Raw genomic sequence first — 26,856 nt, 5'->3', positions numbered from 1 at the left:
GCTCTTGGCTTCGGGAGTAGATTCCCATGATTCATCGCTTACATACAACACGCAGTGCTCATCCCACGTACCCTCCTTAATGCCTGTCACCCATTTTCCCCTCTCTCCTGCCCCTACCTCATCAACCCTCAGTTTGTTCTCTGTATTTAAGAGTCTCTTATGGTTTGATTCATGGCTCATTTTAAGACTAGAAGCAAATTGGTCAAATTTACATTTTAAAATAGCATATTAAGGGGCGCCTGGGTGGCGCAGTCGGTTAAGCGTCCGACTTCAACCAGGTCACGATCTCGCGGTCCGTGAGTTCGAGCCCCGCGTCGGGCTCTGGGCTGATGGCTCAGAGCCTGGAGCCTGTTTCCGACTCTGTGTCTCCTTCTCTCTCTGCCCCTCCCCCATTCATGCTCTGTCTCTCTCTGTCCCAAAAATAAATAAACGTTGAAAAAAAAAATTTTAAATAGCATATTAAAATATACCAGATATAAAATTCTTACTTTTCAAAATTTCTAAGCCTGATTCTTCTCAAAATAATAACTATACAAAGTTCTCTCATTATACCTGGATAATGATGGGGCTATAAAGGCATTCATTATCAGTTTTAAATAGTTACCAAATTAGGGGCACCTGAGTGACTGTTGGGTAAGTGGCCGACGTCAACTCAGGTTATGATCTTGTGGTTTGTGAGTTTGAGCCCCGCGTCCGGCTCTGTGCTGACAGCTTAGAGCTGGGAGCCTGCTTCAGATCCTGTGTCTCCCTCTATCTCTGCCCCTCCTCTGCTAGCTCTCTCTCTCTCTCTCTCTCTCTCTCTCTCAAAAACAAATAAACATTAAAAAAAGAAAAGAAAAATATGTTCTAACCATGCTAGTGTACATTAAAAGATATAACTTTTTCTCGGTAAATTTTCAGCTCTTCTGCGCCGTGCCACTACATATAAACATCAAAACAAGCTCCAGGAAGCTATAGAAGATTTGAATAAAGTACTGAATGTTGAACCTGATAATGAGTTGGCCAAAGTAAGTACAGAAAGTGATTCCTCACCTAATTCTATTATTTCTGTATTTATGTTAAAATGATATCAGTCTTGCTGGATGAATGATGTTGAGAATTAGGTCACAGCTTTAAAAACTAGGTATATCCCAAACACCCTAAAGTGTTAATATCTATTTGAAGTGGAAGAAAGCAGGCTTTTAAATTGTCCAAAACTATAAGCCTACTTCTGAAGGATAAATATTTATTTATTGATTTAGATATATAACATTGTATAAGGTGTACATATGTTGATTAGATACATTTATGTATTGCAATATGATCACCACCTTAGCTTTAGCTAAGACCTCTGTCATATCACATAATTATTTCTCTTTTGTGGTAAGAACAATTAAGATCTAATCTCTTAGCAGCTTTGAAGTTTAGGATACAGTATTGCTGACTGTAATCTCTCTACTATGCATTAGCTCTCCAGAACTTATTTATCTACTCATTGCAAGTTTGTACCCTTAAACAACATCTCCCCAGTGTCCTTACCCCACCAGCCCCTGGTTAAAACCATTTTACTTTCTGTTTTTATGAATTTGGCTTTTGCAGATTTCACATATAAGTGATATCATACAATGGGGATATTTAATTTTTCTCTTTCCTGCAGTGTGGTAAGCAATGCTTTTCTCTGAGCCAATCTCAATTTATCATGCAGAGTGGTATGGAAGTTTCCTAGGTAGGATTAGGCACGCGCTCCATGGCCATAGAAGAGTGCATGGTAAGCATAGCACCACTGACAGTGTTTGCTGCCTGACTGAGCAGACTGATTCATATATGCACTCTGGGCTCTGTTTTGAGGCTTAAAGAGTAGAGGTAAGTGTTGAGAACAGTGAGGGGTCTGAGATTTTACCCTTCTTGCAAATTAACAAGCTAGCCTAGCAGAAGAAGCAAGACTTCTGGGTTAGACACAAAGTATTGTGTTATTCACACTATAGCAAACTGATGAGCTTCAAGTTCACGTCAGTTGCCCTGGCCCCCAAGTGCCCCAGGGAGGTGCAGAGTGGCCCAGATAGATGCTGCACACTCAGCAAGTTTATATCACAGCCAAGGAATCCCAAATTTAGGAATCCCCCATCTTTTATAGTGGAATACAAGCAAACCTATCCAAAATTCTGTTCCAGAGGGAAATATCTTTATTATACTGGAGAGCAAATATACCTCTCTCTTTTCTGAAGGGAAATACTCTCTGTTTTCCAAAGTTGTTCTCAGTACAAACATCCTCAAAAAGATAGTCCAGAACAAATGTCATTTATTGCCTCTGCTCACAACAGATTTAGAAATATGAGAAACCCATGGAGAAACTTTCAGCAGTAAGTTGTCGCTGTTTCCACATGCACCTTTTGGGTTATCTGTCTCACTCTCTCAGTAGCAGTTAATGTCCCTGGTGGATTTATCAAGTCAGCATTTCCGTGGATTAGGTTTAGGGCCCAGCTGAAAAAAATACGTCTTTTTCCCATAGTATTTCCATTTTATGGTGGTATATTTATTGAAAAGTTTGTATGACAATATTCTTAAAAATTTTTTCTTGTTTATTTATTTTGAGAGAGAGAAGGAAAGTGCATGTGAGTGGGAAAAGCAGAGAGAGAGAGGAAGAAAGAATCCTAAGCAGGCTCCATACTGTCAGCACAGAGCCCAACACGGGGTTCAATCCCACGAACTGTGAGATCACGACCTGAGCTGAAATCAAGAGTCAGACACTCAGCCAACTGAGCCACCCAGATGCCCCTCTCTAAAAAAAATTTTTAAACAAGCAGAACCACCTTTAATGTCACTACCCAATATAATTTCATATTTACATATTAACTTTCAAGACTTAACCATTTATATTTTAACTATATGCAAAGATTAACTCAAAATGGATCATATACCTCAGTGTAAAACCTAGAATATAAGAGTTCTGGAAGGAAACATAGGATAAAATTCATAAAAGAAAAAGTTGGTAAATTGGACTTCATTAAAATGTAAAACTTTTGCTCTCTGAAAGACATCATCAGAAGAAAAAACAGGACAAACCACAGACTAAGGAAAAAAAAATATTTTCAAATTGTATATCCAACAAAGGACTTGCATCACGAAAATACACATGGTCCCCAACGTACAATGTTTTGACTTACAAGTTTTTGATTTCCTAATGGTGCCAAAGTGATATGTATTCAGTACAAACTGTACTTTGAATTTTGAATTTTGAATTTTGATTTTCTTCCGAGCTAGTGATACGCTGGGCAGGGGCAGTGAGTGGCAGCTCCCAGTCAGCCATGTGGTCACACAGGGAAAGCGAGACACAACTGTTCTGTGCCCATACAGCCACTGTGTTTCTCACTTTCAGTATTCAGTAAATTACATGATGTGTTCATCACTTTATTATAAAATAGGCTTTGTGCTGGAGGATTTTGCCCAGCCATAGGGTAATATCAGTGTTCTGAGCACGTTTAAGGTGGGCTAGGCTAATAAGCTACAATGTTTGCTAAGTTAGGTGTATTAAATGCATTTTCAATTTACGATGGGCTTATTAGGACATAACCCCATTATAAGTTGAGGAAGAACTGTTAAGTTCTTCTCAAAACTCAATAACAAAGAAGCAAACAAGCAAATAATGCAGAATGATCTCTTTAATAAAGAGAAAAACAGGCAGTTATCATTAACTCCTCAAACTGAGAAGACTGAATTTAAACACGATGAGAAAACTGACCCTGGCACTGTCTTTGTGACGAATAAAAACATTTCAACTCCTTATAGTTGTGCTATCCATTTAAGTGAATGATCCTGCAGGAAGTCAATTCTGGGTCTTGTGGATGGACAACCTGGGGACATGTTTAAACCTTTGACCACATCCCAGGAAATTGAATTCCTTACTTTCAAAGATCATGGTCCAGTAGAAATGAATAAGGCTTATTAGCATTCTTGTGCCATGATGGTGAGCATTCAAAGATGAATGTGTGGTCAGTTTGGTCAGAGCTCCAGAGGTTTCTGTAATCTCTGGAGCCTTCTGCTATGATGCAGTTCTGGATAAGAGACGTGATAAGTGGATGCCAACAAAAGAGAACCTGTGTTCCTTCAGAGAAGATGCTCGTGTTTTAATTTATAAACATCTTCCATTTGAAACTCTGGAAGTGGAAACAAAAATGACATTAGAGATATTTCAACACAGCATGTATAAAATGGATTTCATAGAAGAGCAGTCATCTCAGAACCCTGAGAGAATAGTCAAGCTACACAGATTGGTCACTTCATTGATGTGAGTGAGGGTCCTTTTAGTCCAAGAACAAGTATTTGTTTCCATTAGGAAGTGGCAGCAGTTCACAATCTTCAAACCACCCAGTTGAATCTTGTATGAAGAATCCAGGGTCTGTCTTTACCTATACACTTAAGAGCACATGTTACAATATGGGATAAGTCATTGGAAAGATCTTGGAAAATGCTAACTGAAGCTCAAACTAAACCTACAGAGGAAAATGTACCGACCTAGCAACTTCCTAAAATGTAAATATGTATGGTAAATTAAAATACATATTTTCCTGTGAAAAAAATAAACTTAAAATCATACACCTACCGTATGATCTAACCATTCCACTCCTATGTATTTACCCAAGAAAAATGCAAGCATATGTCAATACAAAGATTTATGCACAGATGTTCTTAATGGCTTTTTTATTGCCAAAAATTAATAACAGCCTAAACATATTTCAATAGGTGAATGGATAAATTGTTATATCCATACTATAGACTACTACTCACAATAAAAAGGAATGAACTGATAGAGATATACAACAGTGTGGGTGAATTTCAAAATATTTATGCTGAGTAAAAAACAAAGTACATATAGTATGATTCTATTTATATAAAATCCTAGAAAATATAAACTAACCTATCATAACAAAAAGAACAGCTGATACAGGGGAGGGCCAAAAAGGAGATAGTTGAAAGAAACAGGAAGAAACTTGGGAATGATGGATATATTTATTATGGTCAAAAGCTATCAACATGTGCATTTGAAGTACACAAGTTTGTCAGCTATACCTCTGTAAGCTGTTAAAAATTGGGGGAAGGGGAGAGGGAAGATGGCGGCGTAGGAGGACGCTGGGCTCACCGCGCGTCCTGCTGATCACTTAGATTCCACCTACACCTGCCTAAATAACCCAGAAAACCGCCAGAGGATTAGCAGAACGGAGTCGCCGGAGCCAAGCGCAGACGAGAGGCCCACGGAAGAGGGTAGGAAGGGCGGCGAGGCGGTGCGCGCTCCACGGACTGGCGGGAGGGAGCCGGGGCGGAGGGGCGGCTCGCCGGCCAAGCAGAGCCCCCGAGTCTGGCTTGCAAAAAGCGGAGGGGCCTGACGGACTGTGTTCCGACAGCAAGCGCGACTTAGCGTCTGGGAGGTCATAAGTTAACAGCTCTGCTCAGAAAGCGGGAAGGCTGGAGGACAAAGGGAAGGAGAGCTGCTGAGCCCCCTGACGACAGAGCTCAGTTTGGTGGGGAACAAAGGCGCTCGCCAGCGCCATCTCCCCAGCCAAAATCCCAAAGAGAACCAGTTCCTGCCAGGGAACTTGCTCGCTCCGCGCAAACACCCAACTCTGCGCTTCTGCGGAGCCAAACCTCCGGCAGCGGATCTGACTCCCTCCTGCTGCCACAGGGCCCCTTCTGAAGTGGATCACCTAAGGAGAAGCAAGCTAAGCCTGCCCCTCCTGCCCCTGTGCACCTTGCCTACCCACCCCAGCTAAGACGCCAGATCCCCAGCATCACAAGCCTGGCAGTGTGCAAGTAGCCCAGAGGGGCCACGCCACCCCACAGTGAATCCCGCCCCTAGGAGAGGGGAAGAGAAGGCACACACCAGTCTGACTGTGGACACAGCGGTGGGCTGGGGGCAGACATCAGGTCTGACTGCGGCTCTGCCCACCAACTCCAGTTATACACCACAGCACAGGGGAAGTGCCCTGCAGGTCCTCACCATGCCAGGGACTATCCAAAATGACCAAGCGGAAGAATTCCCCTCAGAAGAATCTCCAGGAAATAACAACAGCTAATGAGCTGATCAAAAAGGATTTAAATAATATAACAGAAAGTGAATTTAGAATAATAGTCATAAAATTAATCGCTGGGCTTGAAAACAGTATAGCTGACAGCAGAGAAGCTCTTGCTACAGAGATCAAGGGACTAAGGAACAGTCACGAGGAGCTGAAAAACGCTTTAAACGAAATGCATAACAAAATGGAAACCACCACGGCTCGGATTGAAGAGGCAGAGGAGAGAATAGGTGAACTAGAAGATAAAGTTATGGAAAAAGAGGAAGCTGAGAAAAAGAGAGATAAAAAAATCCAGGAGTATGAGGGGAAAATTAGAGAACTAAGTGATACACTAAAAAGAAATAATATACGCATAATTGGTATCCCAGAGGAGGAAGAGAGAGGGAAAGGTGCTGAAGGGGTACTTGAAGAAATAATAGCTGAGAACTTCCCTGAACTGGGGAAGGAAAAAGGCATTGAAATCCAAGAGGCACAGAGAACTCCCTTCAGACGTAACTTGAATCGATCTTCTGCACGACATATCATAGTGAAACTGGCAAAATACAAGGATAAAGAGAAAATTCTGAAAGCAGCAAGGGGTAAACGTGCCCTCACATATAAAGGGAGACCTATAAGACTCGTGACTGATCTCTCTTTTGAAACTTGGCAGGCCAGAAAGAATTGGCACGAGATTTTCAGGGTGCTAGACAGAAAAAATATGCAGCCGAGAATCCTTTATCCAGCAAGTCTGTCATTTAGAATAGAAGGAGAGATAAAGGTCTTCCCAAACAAACAAAAACTGAAGGAATTTGTCACCACTAAACCAGCCCTACAAGAGATCCTAAGGGGGACCCTGTGAGACAAAGTACCAGAGACATCACTACAAGCATAAAACATACAGACATCACAATGACTCTAAATCCATATCTTTCTATAATAACACTGAATGTAAATGGATTAAATGCGCCAACCAAAAGACATAGGGTATCAGAATGGATAAAAAAACAAGACCCATCTATTTGCTGTCTACAAGAGACTCATTTTAGACCTGAGGACACCTTTAGATTGAGAGTGAGGGGATGGAGAACTATTTATCATGCTACTGGAAGCCAAAAGAAAGCTGGAGTAGCCATACTTATATCAGACAAACTAGACTTTAAATTAAAGGCTGTAACAAGAGATGAAGAAGGACATTATATAATAGTGACAGGGTCTATCCATCAGGAAGAGCTAACAATTATAAACGTCTATGCGCCGAATACCGGAGCGCCCAAATATATAAAACAATTACTCATAAACATAAGCAACCTTATTGAGAAGAATGTGGTAATTGCAGGGGACTTTAACACCCCACTTACAGAAATGGATAGATCATCTAGACACACGGTCAATAAAGAAACAAGGGCCCTGAATGAGACATTGGATCAGATGGACTTGACAGATATATTTAGAACTCTGCATCCCAAAGCAACAGAATATACTTTCTTCTCGAGTGCACATGGAACATTCTCCAAGATAGATCATATACTGGGTCACAAAACAGCCCTTCATAAGTTTACAAGAATTGAAATCATACCATGCATACTTTCAGACCACAATGCTATGAAGCTTGAAATCAACCACAGAAAAACGTCTGGAAAACCTCCAAAAGCATGGAGGTTAAAGAACACCCTACTAACGAATGAGTGGGTCAACCAGGCAATTAGAGAAGAAATTAAAAAATATATGGAAACAAACGAAAATGAAAATACAACAATCCAAACGCTTTGGGACGCAGCGAAGGCAGTCCTGAGAGGAAAATACATTGCAATACAGGCCTATCTCAAGAAACAAGAAAAATCCCAAATACAAAATCTAACAGCACACCTAAAGGAAATAGAAGCAGAACAGCAAAGGCAGCCTAAACCCAGCAGAAGAAGAGAAATCATAAAGATCAGAGCAGAAATAAACAATATAGAATCTAAAAAAACTGTAGAGCAGATCAACGAAACCAAGAGTTGGTTTTTTGAAAAAATAAACAAAATTGACAAACCTCTAGCCAGGCTTCTCAGAAAGAAAAGGGAGATGACCCAAATAGATAAAATCATGAATGAAAATGGAATTATTACAACCAATCCCTCAGAGATACAAACAATTATCAGGGAATACTATGAAAAATTATATGCCAACAAATTGGACAACCTGGAAGAAATGGACAAATTCCTGAACACCCACACTCTTCCAAAACTCGATCAGGAGGAAATAGAAAGCTTGAACAGACCCATAACCAGCGAAGAAATTGAATCGGTTATCAAAAATCTCCCAACAAATAAGAGTCCAGGACCAGATGGCTTCCCAGGGGAGTTCTACCAGACGTTTAAAGCAGAGATAATACCTATCCTTCTCAAGCTATTCCAAGAAATAGAAAGGGAAGGAAAACTTCCAGACTCATTCTATGAAGCCAGTATTACTTTGATTCCTAAACCAGACAGAGACCCAGTAAAAAAAGAGAACTACAGGCCAATATCCCTGATGAATATGGATGCAAAAATTCTCAATAAGATACTAGCAAATCGAATTCAACGGCATATAAAAGGAATTATTCACCATGATCAAGTGGGATTCATTCCTGGGATGCAGGGCTGGTTCAACATTCGCAAATCAATCAACGTGATACATCACATTAACAAAAAAAAAGAGAAAAACCATATGATCCTGTCAATCGATGCAGAAAAGGCCTTTGACAAAATCCAGCACCCTTTCTTAATAAAAACCCTTGAGAAAGTCGGGATAGAAGGAACATACTTAAAGATCATAAAAGCCGTTTATGAAAAGCCCACAGCTAACATCATCCTCAACGGGGAAAAACTGAGAGCTTTTTCCCTGAGATCAGGAACACGACAGGGATGCCCACTCTCACCGCTGTTGTTTAACATAGTGCTGGAAGTTCTAGCATCAGCAATCAGACAACAAAAGGAAATCAAAGGCATCAAAATTGGCAAAGATGAAGTCAAGCTTTCGCTTTTTGCAGATGACATGATATTATACATGGAAAAGCCGATAGACTCCACCAAAAGTCTGCTAGAACTGATACATGAATTCAGCAAAGTTGCAGGATACAAAATCAATGTACAGAAATCAGTTGCATTCTTATACACTAACAATGAAGCAACAGAAAGACAAAGAAACTGATCCCATTCACAATTGCACCAAGAAGCATAAAATACCTAGGAATAAATCTAACCAAAGATGTAAAGGATCTGTATGCTGAAAAGTATAGAAAGCTTATGAAGGTAATTGAAGAAGATTTAAAGAAATGGAAAGACGTTCCCTGCTCATGGATTGGAAGAATAAATATTGTCAAAATGTCAATACTACCCAAAGCTATCTACACATTCAATGCAATCCCAATCAAAATGGCACCAGCATTCTTCTCGAAACTAGAACAAGCAATCCTAAAATTCATATGGAACCACAAAAGGCCCCGAATAGCCAAAGTAATTTTGAAGAAGAAGACCAAAGCAGGAGGCATCACAATCCCAGTCTTTAGCCTCTACTACAAAGCTGTCATCATCAAGACAGCATGGTATTGGCACAAAAACAGACACATAGACCAACGGAATAGAATAGAAACCCCAGAACTAGACCCACAAACGTATGGCCAACTAATCTTTGACAAAGCAGGAAAGAACATCCAATGGAAAAAAGACAGTCTCTTTAACAAATGGTGCTGGGAGAACTGGACAGCAACATGCAGAAGGTTGAAACTAGACCACTTTCTCACACCATTCACAAAAATAAACTCAAAATGGATAAAGGACCTGAATGTGAGACAGGAAACCATCAAAACCTTAGAGGAGAAAGCAGGAAAAGACCTCTCTGACCTCAGCCGTAGCAATCTCTTCCTCGACACATCCCCAAAGGCAAGGGAATTAAAAGCAAAAGTGAATTACTGGGACCTTATGAAGATAAAAAGCTTCTGCACAGCAAAGGAAACAACCAACAAAACTAAAAGGCAACCAACGGAATGGGAAAAGATATTTGCAAATGACATATCGGACAAAGGGCTAGTATCCAAAATCTATAAAGAGCTCACCAAACTCCACACCCGAAAAGCAAATAACCCAGTGAAGAAATGGGCAGAAAACATGAATAGACACTTCTCTAAAGAAGACATCCGGATGGCCAACAGGCACATGAAAAGATGTTCAGTGTCGCTCCTTATCAGGGAAATACAAATCAAAACCACACTCAGGTAGCACCTCACGCCAGTCAGAGTGGCCAAAATGAACAAATCAGGAGACTATAGATGCTGGAGAGGATGTGGAGAAACGGGAACCCTCTTGCACTGTTGGTGGGAATGCAAATTGGTGCAGCCGCTCTGGAAAGCAGTGTGGAGGTTCCTCAGAAAATTAAAAATAGACCTACCCTATGACCCAGCAATAGCACTGCTAGGAATTTATCCAAGGGACACAGGAGTACTGATGCATAGGGGCACTTGTACCCCAATGTTCATAGCAGCACTCTCAACAATAGCCAAATTATGGAAAGAGCCTAAATGTCCATCAAGTGATGAATGGATAAAGAAATTGTGGTTTATATACACAATGGAATACTACGTGGCAATGAGAAAAAATGAAATATGGCCTTTTGTAGCAACGTGGATGGAACTGGAGAGTGTGATGCTAAGTGAAATAAGCCATATAGAGAAAGACAGATACCATATGGTTTCACTCTTATGTGGATCCTGAGAAACTTAACAGGAACCCATGGGGGAGGGGAAGGGAAAAAAAAAAAAAAAAGAGGTTAGAGTGGGAGAGAGCCAAAGCATAAGAGACTGTTGAGAACTGAGAACAAACTAAGGGTTGATGGGGGGTGGGAGGGAGGAGAGGGTGGGTGATGGGTATTGAGGAGGGCACCTTTTGGGATGAGCACTGGGTGTTGTATGGAAACCAATTTGACAATAAATTTCGTATATAAAAAAAAAAAATTGGGGAAAGGGAGGGAAGAAAAATATTTTGATATATGTGTATTTTTCATTCTAATTGGCATAAAACATGTAGAACTTTTAACATTACTTCAAAAAAAATGAGTCATGATTTTGTTTGTATAAAACTGTGTCTCACTGTATATACATACATGTAAAAATATATGTAGAAATGTCAGAATGTCAGTGTTATCAGAGTGGTAGGATTTCAGGTGGTTCTTTCTTTTTCATGCTCATTATGCTTTAAGTTTTTTAACCATGGACATGTATGATTATAATCAGACAAACCAATGAAGTTGTTTGAAAAAGGAAAGAAAGGTCACCATAAAAAGTGTTATCTTAGATATCTTTATTCACTTTTTAATATCTTCATATTCCTACCTGACAGGATGGTTATGTTTTTAATTAAAGGAAGAAATTTTCTTTAACATGGTGGTTATGTTGCAGAAGACCTTGTTGGAGGTTGAAAGAGATCTGAAAAATTCTAAACCTGCACCTAAGACTGAAACCAAAGGGAAGAGAATGGTAATCCAGGAAGTAGAAAACTCAGAGGATGAAGGTGGAAAGGACAGCAGAAGAAAACATGAAGACAACAGCGGAGATAAGAGTAAAACATCTTTTCTCTTTTGGTTATGCAAAAACCTCCCTTTTTATATGATGAGCTGGCTCAAATTTTCTCTTTCTATCAAAATTCTTAGTCTACCAAACTCTTTCTAGCTTTACCTTATAAATTCACAAGCAAGTTTTTTCTTTATGTTTTTCCTAATATAATCTTCCAAACCCATTTTTCTTCTTAACCTGGTACTCTTCTCTGGTGATCAATTCCTGATTATCATGGTATACTGATAATATCAGTAATATTATCATATTATCCATGTACCAGCCATTTGCAAGTTAACCTTAACCTTAACCTTTACCTTTCTCCTAGATGATTGTTCCGTATATATCTACTTGGTTGTAAACAAAATATGTTGCCTTCACAGGAGTATAGGACAAAGATGAATGCATTGTTGGGAAATTGCTACATGTGCCTCTCAAAAAAATTTTTTATATATGCAAAAGAAATAGGCATAATTTCACCTCTGGTATAACTTTTTTAAAAGAATCTAGACTAGGTAAACTTTTATCTTCATAATACAAAATAATGATAGTTACATCAGCTTTAAGGGGGAAGATCCACCTACTCCCTTGTGGGGGGTAGGGGGGTGGGTGGGCGGCTCTACCCCCTTCTGAGAGTAGCCTCCCACCCCCCACCCCAGCATTCAAAGGGAAAGCAACAGTTTTGAAAATCATTCATGGACGGAACTCAACTTGGCAAGTAACTGACAGAATATTTTAATTTTGAAAGAGAAATATAAAATGTTCATTCAACTTAAAAAAGAGGTAAACATTGTTATTTTTTCAGTGACAGAAATATAACATAAGATATATAGCTCAAGACAATATATGATCAGTGAAGACAGGGTAAAGACAAAGGGACCGAAAAAAAAGGAGGAAGAGAAAAAAGGAAACAGAGTAAGAGCACCAGGGAGATAGGAAAAGAAGAGAGGGCATCAAAAGGATTAAAAAAAAAGGAGACATTAAATAGTTTTTCAAGGATTGAGACTCACCTTTCAGCCACTTTAAATAAATTCTGGCAGCAAATATTGTTCTACAGGTTTATATTCATCTAAAGGTGTCAAGCCAAGTGTCTTAAAATTAAAGGAGATCATTTAAAATCTTACGTGGGGGGACCCTGGGTGGCTCGGTCGATTAAGTGCCCAACTCTTGATTTCGGCTCAGGTCATGATCTCATGGTTCATGGTTTCGAGCCCTGTGTGGGGCTCTGGGCTTGCGGTGCAGCACCTGCTTGGGATTCTCTCTCTCCTTTTCTTTCTGCCCCTCCCCATCTCATGCTCATTCGCACTCTCTCTCAAAAATGAATAAATATTTAAAAACTCTTTTAAAAAATTTACATATAGTGAAAATGGAGTTTTTTGGTATGCAGTTCCAACATGTATATAATTTCATGTGACAGCCACCACCATCAGGGTACAGAACAATTCCATCACACCAAAGACTCCTTGCTCTCCTTTTAGCCAAATTCTCCCCTCACCTCAAACCTTGGTAACCGATGATCTGTCATAATTTCTTCAAAAGTTTTTTTGGGGGGACAATACTATTTCTCCTTTCCCACAGGGACTGTTACGCCACAATTGTTAGACCACTTAGTATTGTCCCACAAGTCCTTGAGGCTTTTTTCCTTTTTTTCTTACGATTGAAAAGTTTCTATTGATCTATATTCAAGTTCACTGATTTTTTTCTTCTTTGATCCCAAATCTACTGTTGCTCCCATTCAGTGAATTTTAAATTTTGGTTATTGTGGTTTTCCACTCTGAAATTTCCATTTTTTAAAAATCTTACATTTCTCTGCAAAGTTTTTAAGTCTTTCTGTCCATTTTGGGAGAGTTTGGCTTTATTTCTTGGACATGGTTATAATAGTCACTAAAAGTCTTTGAGTATTAACATCTGTGTTATCTGGGGTTTGGCATTACTTAATTGTCTTTTCCCCTTGCCAAATGTTAATATTTTCTCTCTTCCTCATTTGTTAAGTAATTGTGTACTGTATACTAGCAATTTTAAGTATTATGTGGTTTTCAGTCTTGTTTAAATCTTATGGAGAATTTTTTTAAAGCAGTTAATCTGATTAGGTTAGGGTAACAGTTTTCCTACCCAACTTCTGTGGAATATGGGTTTTTTTTTAAGTTTATGTATTTATTTTGAGAGAGACAGAGACAGCACAGTGGGGGAAGGGCTGGGGGGTGGGGAGGGGAGAGAGAATCCCAAGCAGGCTCTGTGTTGCCAATGCAGAGCCCGATGTGGGGCTTGAACTCACAAAACTGTGAGATCGTGACCTGAGTCAAAACCAAGAGTCAGACACTTAACCAACTGAGCCACCCAGGCATTCCTGTGGAATATGGTTCTAATGTCAGTTTAGTTTCAAGACCTTTGCAATGCTATTTGGATCTGTCCCACCTGTACACAACTCTGTGACTAGCTGGGGTCTGGGCAGTGGTCTTCTCTTGTGATTCCGGTCTCAAAATTTTCAGAATGACGTTTAGGGTCACTTTATGCATATAGATCACCTGGAGGGTGCGTCCAGTCCATATACAATTCTTTGCAATTGTTTTCTTGAGTTCCCTTCTCTCTGTGATTCTTCTCTACTCTTTCTGGTTTCCAATGGTTTTCCTTCCCATTCCTCTAGCTAGAAAGCCAGACTTTTAATTTCCCCATTCTACCGCACACTTCCCATGACTGTGTGCCTCCAGGACTAAACAGCAACAGGACAGAGAAGAAAAGCAATGGGGAAGAATGCTTGGGACACAGCTTCTCTGACCAGAGATAAGAGTTTAGGTACCTACTTGGCTGCTGCTGCCTCTGCAGCTGCTGCAGGATTGGCTGGGGGCTGGGACTGGATAGAAAGGAAAAAAGGAAAAACCAGGTTTTCCCCAACTCTCTCTCATAGGTGCCAGCTAACTTGTTGCTTTAGATAAACTAAATAGAGGGCTTCTCCTGAAGCTCTTTCTCCCCACACCCAGTGCAGCAGTTCTGGGTTTTAGATGGCCTTTGACCCAGGTTAGGAGATATCAGAGGAAAGAAAAAACAGAAACTCACTGCTGGTTTGGTGGTATTTCAGGTTCTAGTTCCTTTTCCCAACTGGGCTGCTACCATTTACTTTTCGGTGTCCTCGTGTGCCTGCTGCATCAATTCTGTTTCAGATTTTTAGTTATATTCAGTGGGAGAGATGGGTGGAGTGTGTTTACTCCATGTTGACAGGAGCTGCCTTTCTCATTACTAGTTTTTTTTTTTTTGAAAGATTAGCACATTTGAAGAACTATGAAAGTGTTTTATATAGATTATTTTATTTAATTCTCAAGAAAGCTATAATGCAAACTTTCATAGATTAGGCAATGGAAGCCTAGACAGTTCTAGTTATTTGCCGCATATGCACTGGCTGTAAGTCACGTGGCTAGGATATGGCCCTAAATCTGTGTGACTCCAAAGTCTATCTCATAAAAGTGGTTACTGGATGCCAACTAAGAAAGTATATGTTCTATACTCTATAAAGTCCAGACTGAACATCACCAGGCTACACTGTCAAAGAAACAGATGTAATTTGGTGTTTATCTCCCTTGTGCTCACTGACTCTTATCAGAGGCTGAACCTATGTTGAGGAACAAGTGAGTTAAAAACCAATGTGATCAATTTTGATTAAAGGAGCATAAGAACTGAGTAGACATTTTTCCAAAGAAGATATTCACATGGCCAGTGGATACAGAAAAGGGTGCTCAACATCAGTCATCAGGAAAATGCAAATCAAAGCCACAATGAGATGTCACCCCAAATGTGTTTGAATTGCTGTCATCAGAGAGATAAGAAATAACAAATGTGGGCAAGGATGTGGAGAAAAGGGATCACCTGCTGACTGCTGGTGGGAATATAAACTAATGGAGCCACTATGAAAAACAGTATGGAGGTTCCTCAAAAGATTAAGAATAAAACTACCATATGGTCCAGTTATCCTATTTCTGGGTATATGTTCAATAGAAATGAAATCACTATCTTAAAGAGGTATCTGTACCCTTTTGTTCTTTTCAGCATTATTCCCAATAGCCAAGACATGGAAACAACCTAAGTGTCCTTCAGGAGATAAGTGGATAAAGTAAATGTAAGACACACACTCACACACACTAGAATATTTTTAGGAGGGGCGCCTGGGTGGCGCAGTCGGTTAAGCATCCGACTTCAGCCAGGTCACGATCTCGCGGTCCGTGAGTTCGAGCCCCGCGTCGGGCTCTGGGCTGATGGCTCAGAGCCTGGAGCCTGTTTCCAATTCTGTGTCTCCCTCTCTCTCTGCCCCTCGCCTGTTCATGCTCTGTCTCTCTCTGTCCCAAAAATAAATAAACGTTGAAAAAAAAAAAAAAAAGAAGGAATTCCTGCCATGTACAAAAACATAGGTGGACCTTTAGGACATTATGCCAAGTGAAATAAGTCAGAGAAAGGCAAATACCGTATGATCTCACTTCTGTGTGGAATGTAAAAAAAAGCCAAATTTGTAGAAAGAGAGAGTAGAACAGTGGTTGCCAGGAGTGGGGGCATGGGGGATAAGTTGGTTAGAGTGAAAACTTCCAGTTGTAAGATGAATAAGTTTTGGGGAGCTAATTTACAGCATGGTGACTATAGTTAAAAATGTGGTATTATATACTTGAAAGTTGCTAAGAAAGTATATTTTAAATGTTCTCACTACAAAAAAAAGTTATGTAAAGTGATGGATGTTTTAAGTAACCTTACTATGGTAATCATTTTGCAATATACGTATATACATATTTATATGTGTATATATGTGTGCATGTATATGTATATATATAAAATCATCACGTTGAACACTTTAAACTTACACAAGGAATGTTATATGTCAATTATATGTCAATAAAGCTGGGGGAGGGAGAGATACTAAACAGCCCTCCTCACAAATAAACATAAACAGGGAAGGGCTAATCATTAAACAATGAGTAATAGTCTATGATTAGTAATCTGAGTTAGGATTGTTATGTAACATCATTTAATAGGTTCATAAGATGTTTCTCTCTGAGTTAGGTGGTTATCCCTAACATTAGAACTACAGAGAAGCAATATTTTCATTCAGATTTCCAAGCAGCTAGAGCTTTAAGGGAACCATATCTGATCTTGTCATTCGTGCCCCTCAATAATTATTTTGTAGATAAGTGAATACTTAAAAATATGTGAGATTCCGAAAACAAAAATGTCTTGAGAGGAATGTAAATGTTAAGACCAGTTAGTTCCCTTTTATCAGGAAAGCAAATCCATAGGTGGAATAAATGGCTAGAAGCACAGAGGTAGTCCTTTTAAGATGAAATAAAATCAATGGGGCTATCTTATGCTCACCTTACCGAGTTCCATTGTTAGAGGTCCTGGAGCCTCGGACAAGACAGGAGAAATCGAAGTCACTTCTAGGAAATAATGTGAAAGCCCAGAGGGATGTTATTAGGATGGAATCCTTGCACGTGTTTCCCCATATCACCACATTCCGAGAAAGAATTCCTAGTCATTATGGGGTATGATGCAGGGAGCCCTGAAGGCCATGGAAAAATGCAGCATTTAGTGTTGTTTAACCTCGGCTGATAATGTTGCTCCCTTGCGAGCACCACTTGCGTTGGCCAGACCCAGTTCATCCCGACTGAGGTATAACATAACCAGTGGATTTAACTTAATGCTGACAGTTATTGAGCACCTACTCTGTATCAGGTACTGAGACAAGACAAATGATAGGTTTCCTTCACCTGCCCTTCCAAGGACCAGTATGAAGAAATATCTATATGTCAGGCTGATTAGGTCTGGGGATTTGAGTTTCTGGGCTTTCTTGGGAACTCCCCATCTATTTGTGTTTTCTCTCCCTACTGGAGAGCATTTAGATGTGACCATCATCATACAACTAGCTGTCAGAGGCTTTAGTATTTATTTTGTCTTTTTACAGAGTCTGTGAAGCAATCAGAGGAAATTAAGCATCTAGCCCCTCTTTAGTGCTGTTGCTTATTCCCCACTTAAAAATGAAATATAAGAAAATTAGATAGTAACTCACAGAAGAATAAAATACAGTTATTTCTCTTGTCCTGGAGTCAGTGGGATCAGGAAGGTGGAAGGGTAGGGATTTCAAAGAGTTAATAGACAAAATCATGAAAAGAAAGGTAAATGATGTTGACTGTAAAAGTGAAAAACCTGTATAAGTCAGATGTTATAAAAAAAATTAAAATACAAATGACAAACTAAGAAAAATGACAAGCAGTTGATAACCTTATAATATGAAGAGCTTTTAAAAAACAATAATCAAATGTTAAAATAGCCCAGTACTGAAATGAACAAAGTGTATGAACAGATAAATCACCAATGGATAAATTAAGTGATCAACAAATTTTGTATTGCTAATAAAAAAGGGAAAAGATTCCTTTTCTCTCCCATCAACTTGGCCAACATGGGGGTTTAAAAAAAAAAAAAAAAGAAAGAAAGTATCCTCTGACTCATCAAGGGTAAAGTGAAATAAGCATTCCTTTTTTTAAATTGAGATAGGATACATATATCATGAAATTCATCCTTTTCAAGTTCAGTGGATTTTAATATATTCACAAGGTTGTGCAACCATCAACACAGTCTAATTCTGGAACATTTTTTTATCATCACAAAAAGAAATGTCATACCCATTAACAGTCACTTCCATCACCCCTCCCCTGACAACCACTATTTTCTGTCTCTGTGGATTTGCCTGTGCTGAATATCTCATATAAATGGAATCATACAATATGTGGTGTTTTATGTCTGGCTCCTTTTACTTAGCATAATAGTTTCAAGGTCCATCCATGTTGAAGCATGTGTCAGTACTTTATTCCTTTTTATGGACAAATATTCTATTGCATGGATAATACTACACTTTATCTGTTGATGTACATTTGGGCTGTTTCCACTTTTTTGTCTATTATGAATAATGTGGCTATGCAAGTTTTGTGTTTATGCATGTGTTTTTAATTTTAATAACTGGAGTAGAATGCTGGGTTACATAGCAACTCAGTGTTTTAACTTCTCTAGGAACTGCCAGACTATTTTCCAAAGTGGCTATACCATTTTATAGTCCCACCAATATATGAGGATTTTAATTCCTCCACATCCTTGAAACACTTGTTACAGTTTACTTTTTTGATTATAACCATCATAATGGGTGTGAAGTGGTAACTCCTTATGGTTTTGATTTGCATTTTTCTAATGACTTACTATGTTAACCAGTCTTATGTGTTTATTATTATTTGTTTAGCTTCTTTGGAGGAATGTTTATCAAGTTCTTTGCCCATTTAAAAATTAGATTGTCTCTTTATAGTTGCATTATAAGTGCACTTTATATAGTCTGGATACTAGACCCTTGCACACAGTTTCTCTCATTCTGTGGGTTGTCTTTTTACTATCTTAATAATACCCTTTTATGCACAAAAGTTGTTAATTTTGATGAAGCTCAATTTATTTTCTCTTTTGTTGCCTGTGCCTTTGATGTCATATATAAAAATCCTTTGCCAAATCCAAGGTCATATAGATTTACTTTTATGTTCTCTTCTAAGAATTTTATGGTTTTAGCTCTTATATTTAGATTACTAACTTATTTTGATTGATTGATGTAGGAAGGGGTCCAACTTAGCTTTTTTTTTTCCCCCTCAGCATGTGGAAATGCATTGTCTGAACACCATTTGTCAGATTATTCTTTCCCCATTGAATGGACTTGGACACTCTTGTCAAAAATCAACTGGCCATAGAATGGGTTTGCAGACTCTCAGTTCTATTCTGTTGGTCTAGATGTCTATCCTTATGTCAGTACCACACTGTTTTGATTACTGGAACTTTTAGTACGTTTTGAAATCAGAAGTGTAAGTCCTTTGATTTTGTTCTTTTTCAAGATTGTTTTGATTATCCTGGACTCCTGTAAATTCCATATGAATTTGAGGATCAGCTTTTCCATTTCTGCAAAAAAGCCTGTAAGAATTTGTTAGGAATTATGCCAGATCTGTAGATAACTTTGGGTACCTTAAAATTAAGTCATCCTATCGGTAATGAAGAGATGCCTTTCCATTTGTTGGTTTTCTTCCAGCAATGATTTGTAGTTTTCAGCGTACAAGTCTTTCACCTCCTTGGTTAAATGTATTCCTAAATTTTATTCGTATGCCGCTATTGTAAACAGGACTGTTGTTGTAATTGTCAGATTGTTCATTGCTAGTATATCTTATACCCTGAAATTGCTGAATTTGCTTTTTAGTATGTGTGTGTGTGTGCGTGTGTGTGTTATACACACACACATATATATAAACACACACATACAAACACATATGCATAATATAAAATATATATAATAATATATAACAATTATGTCATCTGTTAATAAATGGTTTTACTTTTTCCCTTCCAATATGGATGCTTATTTTATTTTATTTTTTAATTTATTTTATTTTTTTCTTGCCTAATTGATCAGGCTACAATTTCCAGTATAATGTTGAGTAGCTGCAGTGAAAATAGTATCCTTGTCTTGTTCCTGATCTTCAGGGGAAAACTTTTAGGACTCTACCATTGAATATGATGTTGACTGAGTTTTTCATAATTGTACTTTATCAGATTGAGAAATTTCATTTCTGTTCCTAGTTTTCTGAGTGGTTTTCTTTTTTTTTTTTTTTTAAGTCATGAGAAGGTGTTGGATTTTGTAAAATGCTTTTTGTTTTTACTTATTTTTATTTTTTTAAGTAGGCTTCACACCCAGCGTGTGGAGCCCAACACAGGGCTTGAACTCATGACCCTGAGATCAAGACCTGAGCTAAGAACAAGAGTCAGATGCTTAACCAACTGAGCTACCCAGGCGCCCCAGGTGTCCCTGTAAAACACTTTCTCAATGTCAGTTGTGGTCATGTGGTTTTTCCCCTTATTCTATTCATGTGTGGTGTGTATATTGATTTTGTACTGTTGAACTACTTCCTGAGAGAAATCCCACTTGGTCATGGTGTATAATCCTTGTATAGGCTGTTGGATTCGGTGCTATTTTTGTTGAGGAGTTTTGCATCTACCAACTACCCAAACTATTGAAGGCTACTGAAGTAAGTCCTTGTGGCTTTAGATCTAATGGTTCTCCATAGGCCTTATACAGTTGACACTGCTGGCCATCCATTCCTTTGATATTTGTTACTGTTGAGTCCTTTCTCCCTGAAATACTCTTTCTTGGTTTCTGAGGCAGTACTCCCTCCTGGGTTTTCTCTCATTTCTATATACTTCTCCATCCCATTGGAGGTTTTTCTTCTGATCATCCTTTAAGTATTAGTATTTTTTAAGAATCCTTCAGAAGATCTGAGTGACCTCATCCATACCCAAACTTCAATGATCCTGTTTATATCAGCAACTCCCAAGCTAATTAGGACTTATCTGAAGAGTCAAGATAAGGGCACTCCTCTGAGCTACTTTTGGAGCCACCTCCTGAACAACTCCTCTGGAATGTTCCACAGTTCAGTACCGCCAGAACTCACAGGTCTTTCATGTTTGGGCCTCTGCTTACCTTTGTAGAGACTAACAAAGCTGTTCAAAGACATTTCAATCTTAAGGGAAGAGGTATGACTTTCAGTTCATTTCCCTGGAATCCCATAATCCAGTTATGCTGATTTCTAGCTCTTTTGCTCCAGGACATTCTTTAGCTTTTTCCTTGTGTCTTTGTTGCCCCATTTGTAAAGTGGGGATGATAATACTTGGTTTGAGGATTAATGATTATGTAAAGATATTGACCCGTATTAAGTTCCAAATAAACTGCAGCTATTTAGTAATAGACAGACTTGAGGGGATAATGTACAAGGTAATAGAAAATAGTACTAAATTGTCTTGTTTCTGCTGACACTGATCTATGCTTTTATCTGGTTTTATGCTGGGAGGGGACTTGAGCAGCAGATACCAGATGACGAACACTGGAGCCTTGCTCTAATAATCTTACTGGGTCCAATCTCAGGATTTATTGCTATAACAAGATCTTTTTATTGTGTTCATAATGAAGTCAGTTTTGGTTATTACACTTGTATGTGTGTTTTTATACTCAGCGCTTGCCTTAAGGTGAGCATCCACTGATTTTCATTTAAATATTTGTGGTTTTCTTTTTCCTTTCGTTGTTTTTAACGTTTATTTTTGAGAGAGAGACTTTGAGCGGGCGCACACACAAGCTCAAGCAGGGGAGGGGGAGAGAAAGAGGATCCAAAGTGGGCTCTGAAATCTTTCAATTAAGATCAAAGGAATTTACGTTTGCATAAGCATTGTAATGGGAAATTTATTGTTTTTAAGGCTCCCTTTAAAAACTTGGTACCTATTTTATATCACTTCTTTGCTAAATTCATTTTTAAATGATTTAATCACTTGGATTTTATTTCACTTTCGCATTATCTTTTTCTCCTAGTCCTTTAACGTAAGAAAATGGTACTCTGACGTTGGGTGCAATTAATTATTGTATCCAATGTTTAGTAACTTCATTCGTAAATTGTAAATGGGAGAAGGGTACACATATTTTCTAAGTTGTAGCTCGCCACGTATGCTTTGACATAGGGAATGACTTTGGACAGCGGTTCCGCCTCGAACCCGTCGGCGTTTAACGAGTTAACTACGGGGCGGCTTCCACGCACGGCCGGGAGGACCTGGCCAGGCGGTCAGCCCCGGAGCAGACCTGCCCCTGGAAGTGCCGGGAACCGCGCCTCCACGCCCGCGGGGGCAGTGCCCGCCGGGCCTTTCCCGCGACCCGCCCCCTCGGGCGCTGCGCCGTGCGTCTGCGCAGACACCCCCGCGGCAGCCGCGGTAGGTAGTTTCTCCTGATGATGCAAACACTCACTTCCCGCATCAACTTCCCACAGAGGGCGCGGAGCCGGCGGGAGCCAGGAGCGCCGCGGAGCCGTGCGCCATGGGCAACATCCAGAAGAAGCTGACCGGCAAGAGCGAGGGTGGCAAGCGGTCGGAGAGGGGCGCGCCGCGGCGGGGTCGGTCGCCAGGGGCCGGCGCGGACAAGCGGGGCCGACCGCGTGCTTCGGCGGCGGCGGCGGAGGGCGGCGCCAGCCGGCACCCTGGTGGCGGGCGGGGCGCGGGAGACCCCACCGCCGCGCCCCCGTCCCCCGCCGCCCCTCTCGGCCCCGCTGGCCTGAAGAGCCAGGGCAACGAGCTGTTCAGAAGCGGGCAGTTCCCCGAGGCGATCCTCAAGTACTCGGCGGCGATCGCGCAGCTGGAGCCTGCAGGTAGGCGAGCAGCGCCCGCGCCTCCCCTAGGGCTGCGGCTCACGGGACCTGCCGGGCCGCCGCCCGGTGACAGGCGCTCGCGTGCGTGCGTTCCTTCATGCGGAACAGACCCAGGGCGGGGTGGCACCGACCTGGGCGGGCAGCACCGTGGAATGCGTAGTGTGTGCGCGGGCAGGCCACTGCGGGCACGGGCCGCTCCCGGGGCGCCGCATTATGGGCGGCCTGCAGGACTGCAGTGTCCCTGGAGACCTCAGTCGTCTTGTGCTGAACTGTGACTGCGCTAATGGATTTTAACCGTGTTTAATTAAATGTGATTTTAGGAAGTGGAAGCGCAGATGATCTAAGTATTTTATATTCAAATAGAGCAGCGTGTTACCTAAAAGAAGGAAACTGCAGCGGCTGCATTCAAGATTGTACCAGGTAAACTGCCCATTTTCAGGTTTCTCAAGAGAGTTTTACCATTCCAGTGTGATGAATGCAGTATTTAATTGCTTACTAAATTTTTGCATGAGTCTGATTTCTTAGGACACTTTTTTAAGACATGTTAATTGAATTATACATGGAAGTCATAAATTCTTCTCTTTCATAAACTTCTAACTGAAGACAGTTAACAGAAGACTGCAAACTTTTTTCATTTCTATAGCCACCACCTTAATTCACGCTCTTTTCATATCCTAGACTACTGGACAAGCCTTCCATCTAACCTCTTTGCTGCCTCCAATCCACTGTAGTGTCAGAACAACTTTTCCTGAAGCATTATTTTGTGTTTCAAATAGGCATTCAGTGGCTCAGTATGGTGTTCCAGATAATTATAGGCTCCCTTTTTACCACGTTGCCCCCTGAACAAGCTTTCTGCTCTCATTTGGTCCACTGTCTGTAATGCCCTCTGCACATCTTTGCTTCTGAAATCCCTGCTCAACTAACCCCTCCCTCTTCTTTGCCTTCCTGGTCACTTGAATGGCTATAACCCTTGCACTGTCACTCTCACACCTGTGGGTACTTGTGTCATCCACTACACTGAATATTGAGCTCTGTGAGGACCAGAACCATATTTTACATACAGCTTTGCATCCTTCAAGCACTGTGGTCACCCATGTTACTCAACAAGTTACATACTGAAATTGGTGAATATATTTACATGAATAAAAAGTACTGTTTTCTTCCACTATCAAGGAATAAACCTGCTTCAGGAGCCCTTTGGAAAGAAGCTACTATTAAGTATCTAGCAAATAAATTGTATGTCCTGGTTTGATGTTCACAGTCCTGGTTTACTCTTGTGTGGTAAAATTATTACTGTCACCCTTTTTCACTCTCAAAAGTCCTAGTTTGAACAATAATTTATGTGGATAACCTTCCAAGAAGATGAACAGTTTAGGGGCGCCTGGGTGGCTCAGTCAGTTAGGCGGCCGACTTCGGCTCAGGTCACGATCTCGCGGTCCGTGAGTTCGAGCCCCTCGTGGGGCTCTGTGCTGACAGCTCTGTTTCAGATTCTGTGTCTCCCTCTCTCTCTCTGACCCTCCCCCCGTTCATGCTCTGTCTCTCTCTGTCTCAAAGATAAATAAATGTTAAAAAAAAAAAAAAGATGAACAGTTAATTATTTTTCATTGATAGTATCAGTATATTGATATGGGTAAAAACTTATAATATCTGTGCCTGAATTTTTTAAAAAAAGGTTGAGGGCTTGGATTTCTTTTTCCCAATTTTATGTATTTAAAAGTAAATACTGTATATGTTCACTTGGGCCTGACTATAGACCCCATCCACTGTTGTGCTAGCTCACATTAATTAATTGTTGTATTTTTAGAATTTTGTGAGCTGGTTGAAGTCAAATTGGTAGCTTGAAATCTACCAATTTGTTTGGCATACTAATACTGTGAAAATTGGCAAATCCCACAAATCTGGGGTTTTCTCCCTAGGAGGAGAGCCGGTTGTTCAACATTCACCACTGCCCATAACTAACCAACAAGACCATGTGAATTTGTGGAATATCAAGCACATTGTGATTTGCAGTTATGAACCTTGTAGCTCAAGTGTCTGTTGCTAATACCTTTCAGATTGGTCTTAGGTCTTCCTGCAGTAAGCAAGTTCAGGACTTTAATTAAAACTTGAGACCCCTAGGGGTGCCTGGGTGACTCAGTTAAGTGTCTGACTTTTGGCTCAGGTCATGATGTCATGGTTCGAACATCAAGTCCTGAGTTGGGCTCTGCACTGACAGCACGGAGCCTGCTTGGGCTTCTGTCCCCCTCCTCCCCAACTGACGCTGTGTGTGTGTCTTTGTCTCTCAAAAACTAAACTGTAAAAAAACAAAAACTTGAGACCCCTATAGTTAGGGCCACTGCAAAACAAATGGACTCACTTTATCCTTAAGTGAGATGGTTTAAGGTGGCAGACATAAAATTTGTTGTGTTTCAGTGTCGATCTGGGAGGAAGTCAACGATGGGATTCCAGCCATGGTGTCTAGGGAGGCTAGAATGGAGGTTTGTCTTGAAGAAGAGCAGGAGATGGCCTTCTGGGGAGGGAAGTGGCAGTGGTTTATTTAAGATGTCCTTAGATAAGAGCTGTGTTATAGGCCAAGGAATCCTGCTCTGCTGGTCAGTGCTGACCTCCGTAGAGGCCGACCTATTTCTGTGTTTTCTTGATACCTGGTTTATGAGTCCCAACATAAGGGGTATGAGATAATTTTACTCCAGAGCGGTGAGTCTCAAACTCGTTTTAATGCCAGAGAAACCATGATTGGCTTTTGCGAACATGTTGAAATCAATGTATTTAAATCTGTGTGAACTAGGAATCATTTAGTAGCAGAAATAGGACTGTATTTTCTTTTCATCTCAAGAAGATTGCATACATTTTAATGGAAGCCTATTTAGTTTTTCACTTAATTGTCTGCTCTTTGGAGAGTTGTTTTTTCTGCCATGAGCCCTTATTACAAGGCAAGTGGTAGCTGTAGTCAAACATTGAAAAAGAAAAACTCACGGGAGCAAACTTTAAAATAAGGAGCGGAGGGGATCCTATGAATTAGCTTTCGTAGATTGACCTATGATCTATACCTTTGTATGCATTTTGGGAAGAAAATGTTTGATTTTATGTGTCTGAATTCCTGGGGCCTGTTCTGAAGCACTTGCTCTAAGGTTTGTCCCGGGGTGTGCTGGGAGAATCACTACTGGGAGTGTAAGGGGTATTGGGAGAGCTCAGGGAGCTCTGGGCCCTGCCCGTCTCCTGGCCACAGTATCTCCATGTTTCTTTTAGACTTCCAGGTGAGCCATGAAACAAGGTTATGATGCCTAAGCTGAAGTTTAAAACCATTATCCTAGAAATTACCTTTGTCGTCTGTTCTCAGGATTCTTTATCACCTAAAAAAAAGTCTTCACTTTTCCCATCTGCCAGAGAACTTTTTTGGGTTCTCTAAACTATACCAAAATATCTTTCAGTGACTTTCCATCAAGGGTGTTTTGACAGGCTCAATAAAAATGAATGTTGCCTGATAATTCTTCGCTTTTGCTCCTCTGCTGCTCTCTGCCAAGCTTCAAATTAGAAGACTCTGTAGGGCCTTAAAAGTGTTAATTTGAATAGTTAAGTTTTTGTAAGCTCTGGTTTAAAAATTCTCTGTGTTTTTATGAATGAATGCCTTTTTTTTTTTTCTTAGCAGAATTTCCATTTATAAGCTCGTATTCATTTTCAGGCTTGTGGTTAAAGAGAAAAAACCTTGCATTTACTAGGCTGGGAGTGCTAAAAATTAAATGCATCATCTCACGCAGTGTTACATTCCACGCCTACCTCAAATCCGTCTTGAGTGGCTAAATAGCACCTTGGGCATTGGAAGTCTGTGGTGAAATGGGGTAGTTGTGGGGAAATGAGGTAGTTGTGTAAGTATTACACGTATTTACAATCCCTCTTCATGCCATTAATATCCCCGAAGCGTGAAACTAAGCTAGATTTAAGGCAGTGGTACTAGTGATAGATCCTGATGCTCAGAGATCTGTTTTCTAGTGTTTAAAAGCTTTTACTTGATCTTAATTTCTAAAATAACTTTTGGAGT

At 40.2% G+C, this 26,856-nt stretch overlaps 1 protein-coding gene and 1 pseudogene across 4 annotated transcripts in view; both read left to right on the top strand.

The window, feature by feature from the left end:
* SPAG1 (sperm associated antigen 1) overlaps window positions 1-26,856 on the top strand; it is an 84,864-nt gene that overhangs the window by 22,966 nt on the left and 35,042 nt on the right. For all 4 annotated transcript variants that reach the window (XM_025922710.2, XM_086694909.1, XM_086694910.1 and 1 more), the window contains 4 exons: window positions 901-1,007; window positions 11,440-11,599; window positions 22,446-22,820; window positions 23,141-23,240. In XM_025922710.2, the coding sequence (XP_025778495.2) occupies window positions 901-1,007; window positions 11,440-11,599; window positions 22,446-22,820; window positions 23,141-23,240 (742 nt within the window). The remainder of the gene's footprint in view (window positions 1-900; window positions 1,008-11,439; window positions 11,600-22,445; window positions 22,821-23,140; window positions 23,241-26,856) is intronic.
* Window positions 1,703-5,071, top strand: LOC147571955 (large ribosomal subunit protein mL39 pseudogene; annotated as a pseudogene).

This window comes from Puma concolor, chromosome F2 (genome assembly GCF_028749965.1).
Source record: "Puma concolor isolate L17-30 chromosome F2, mPumCon1.1.hap2, whole genome shotgun sequence".
Classification (NCBI taxonomy): Eukaryota; Metazoa; Chordata; class Mammalia; order Carnivora; family Felidae; genus Puma; species Puma concolor.
The sequence above is the reverse complement of the archived record's forward strand: the minus strand, read 5'-3'. Positions and strand labels throughout refer to the sequence as shown.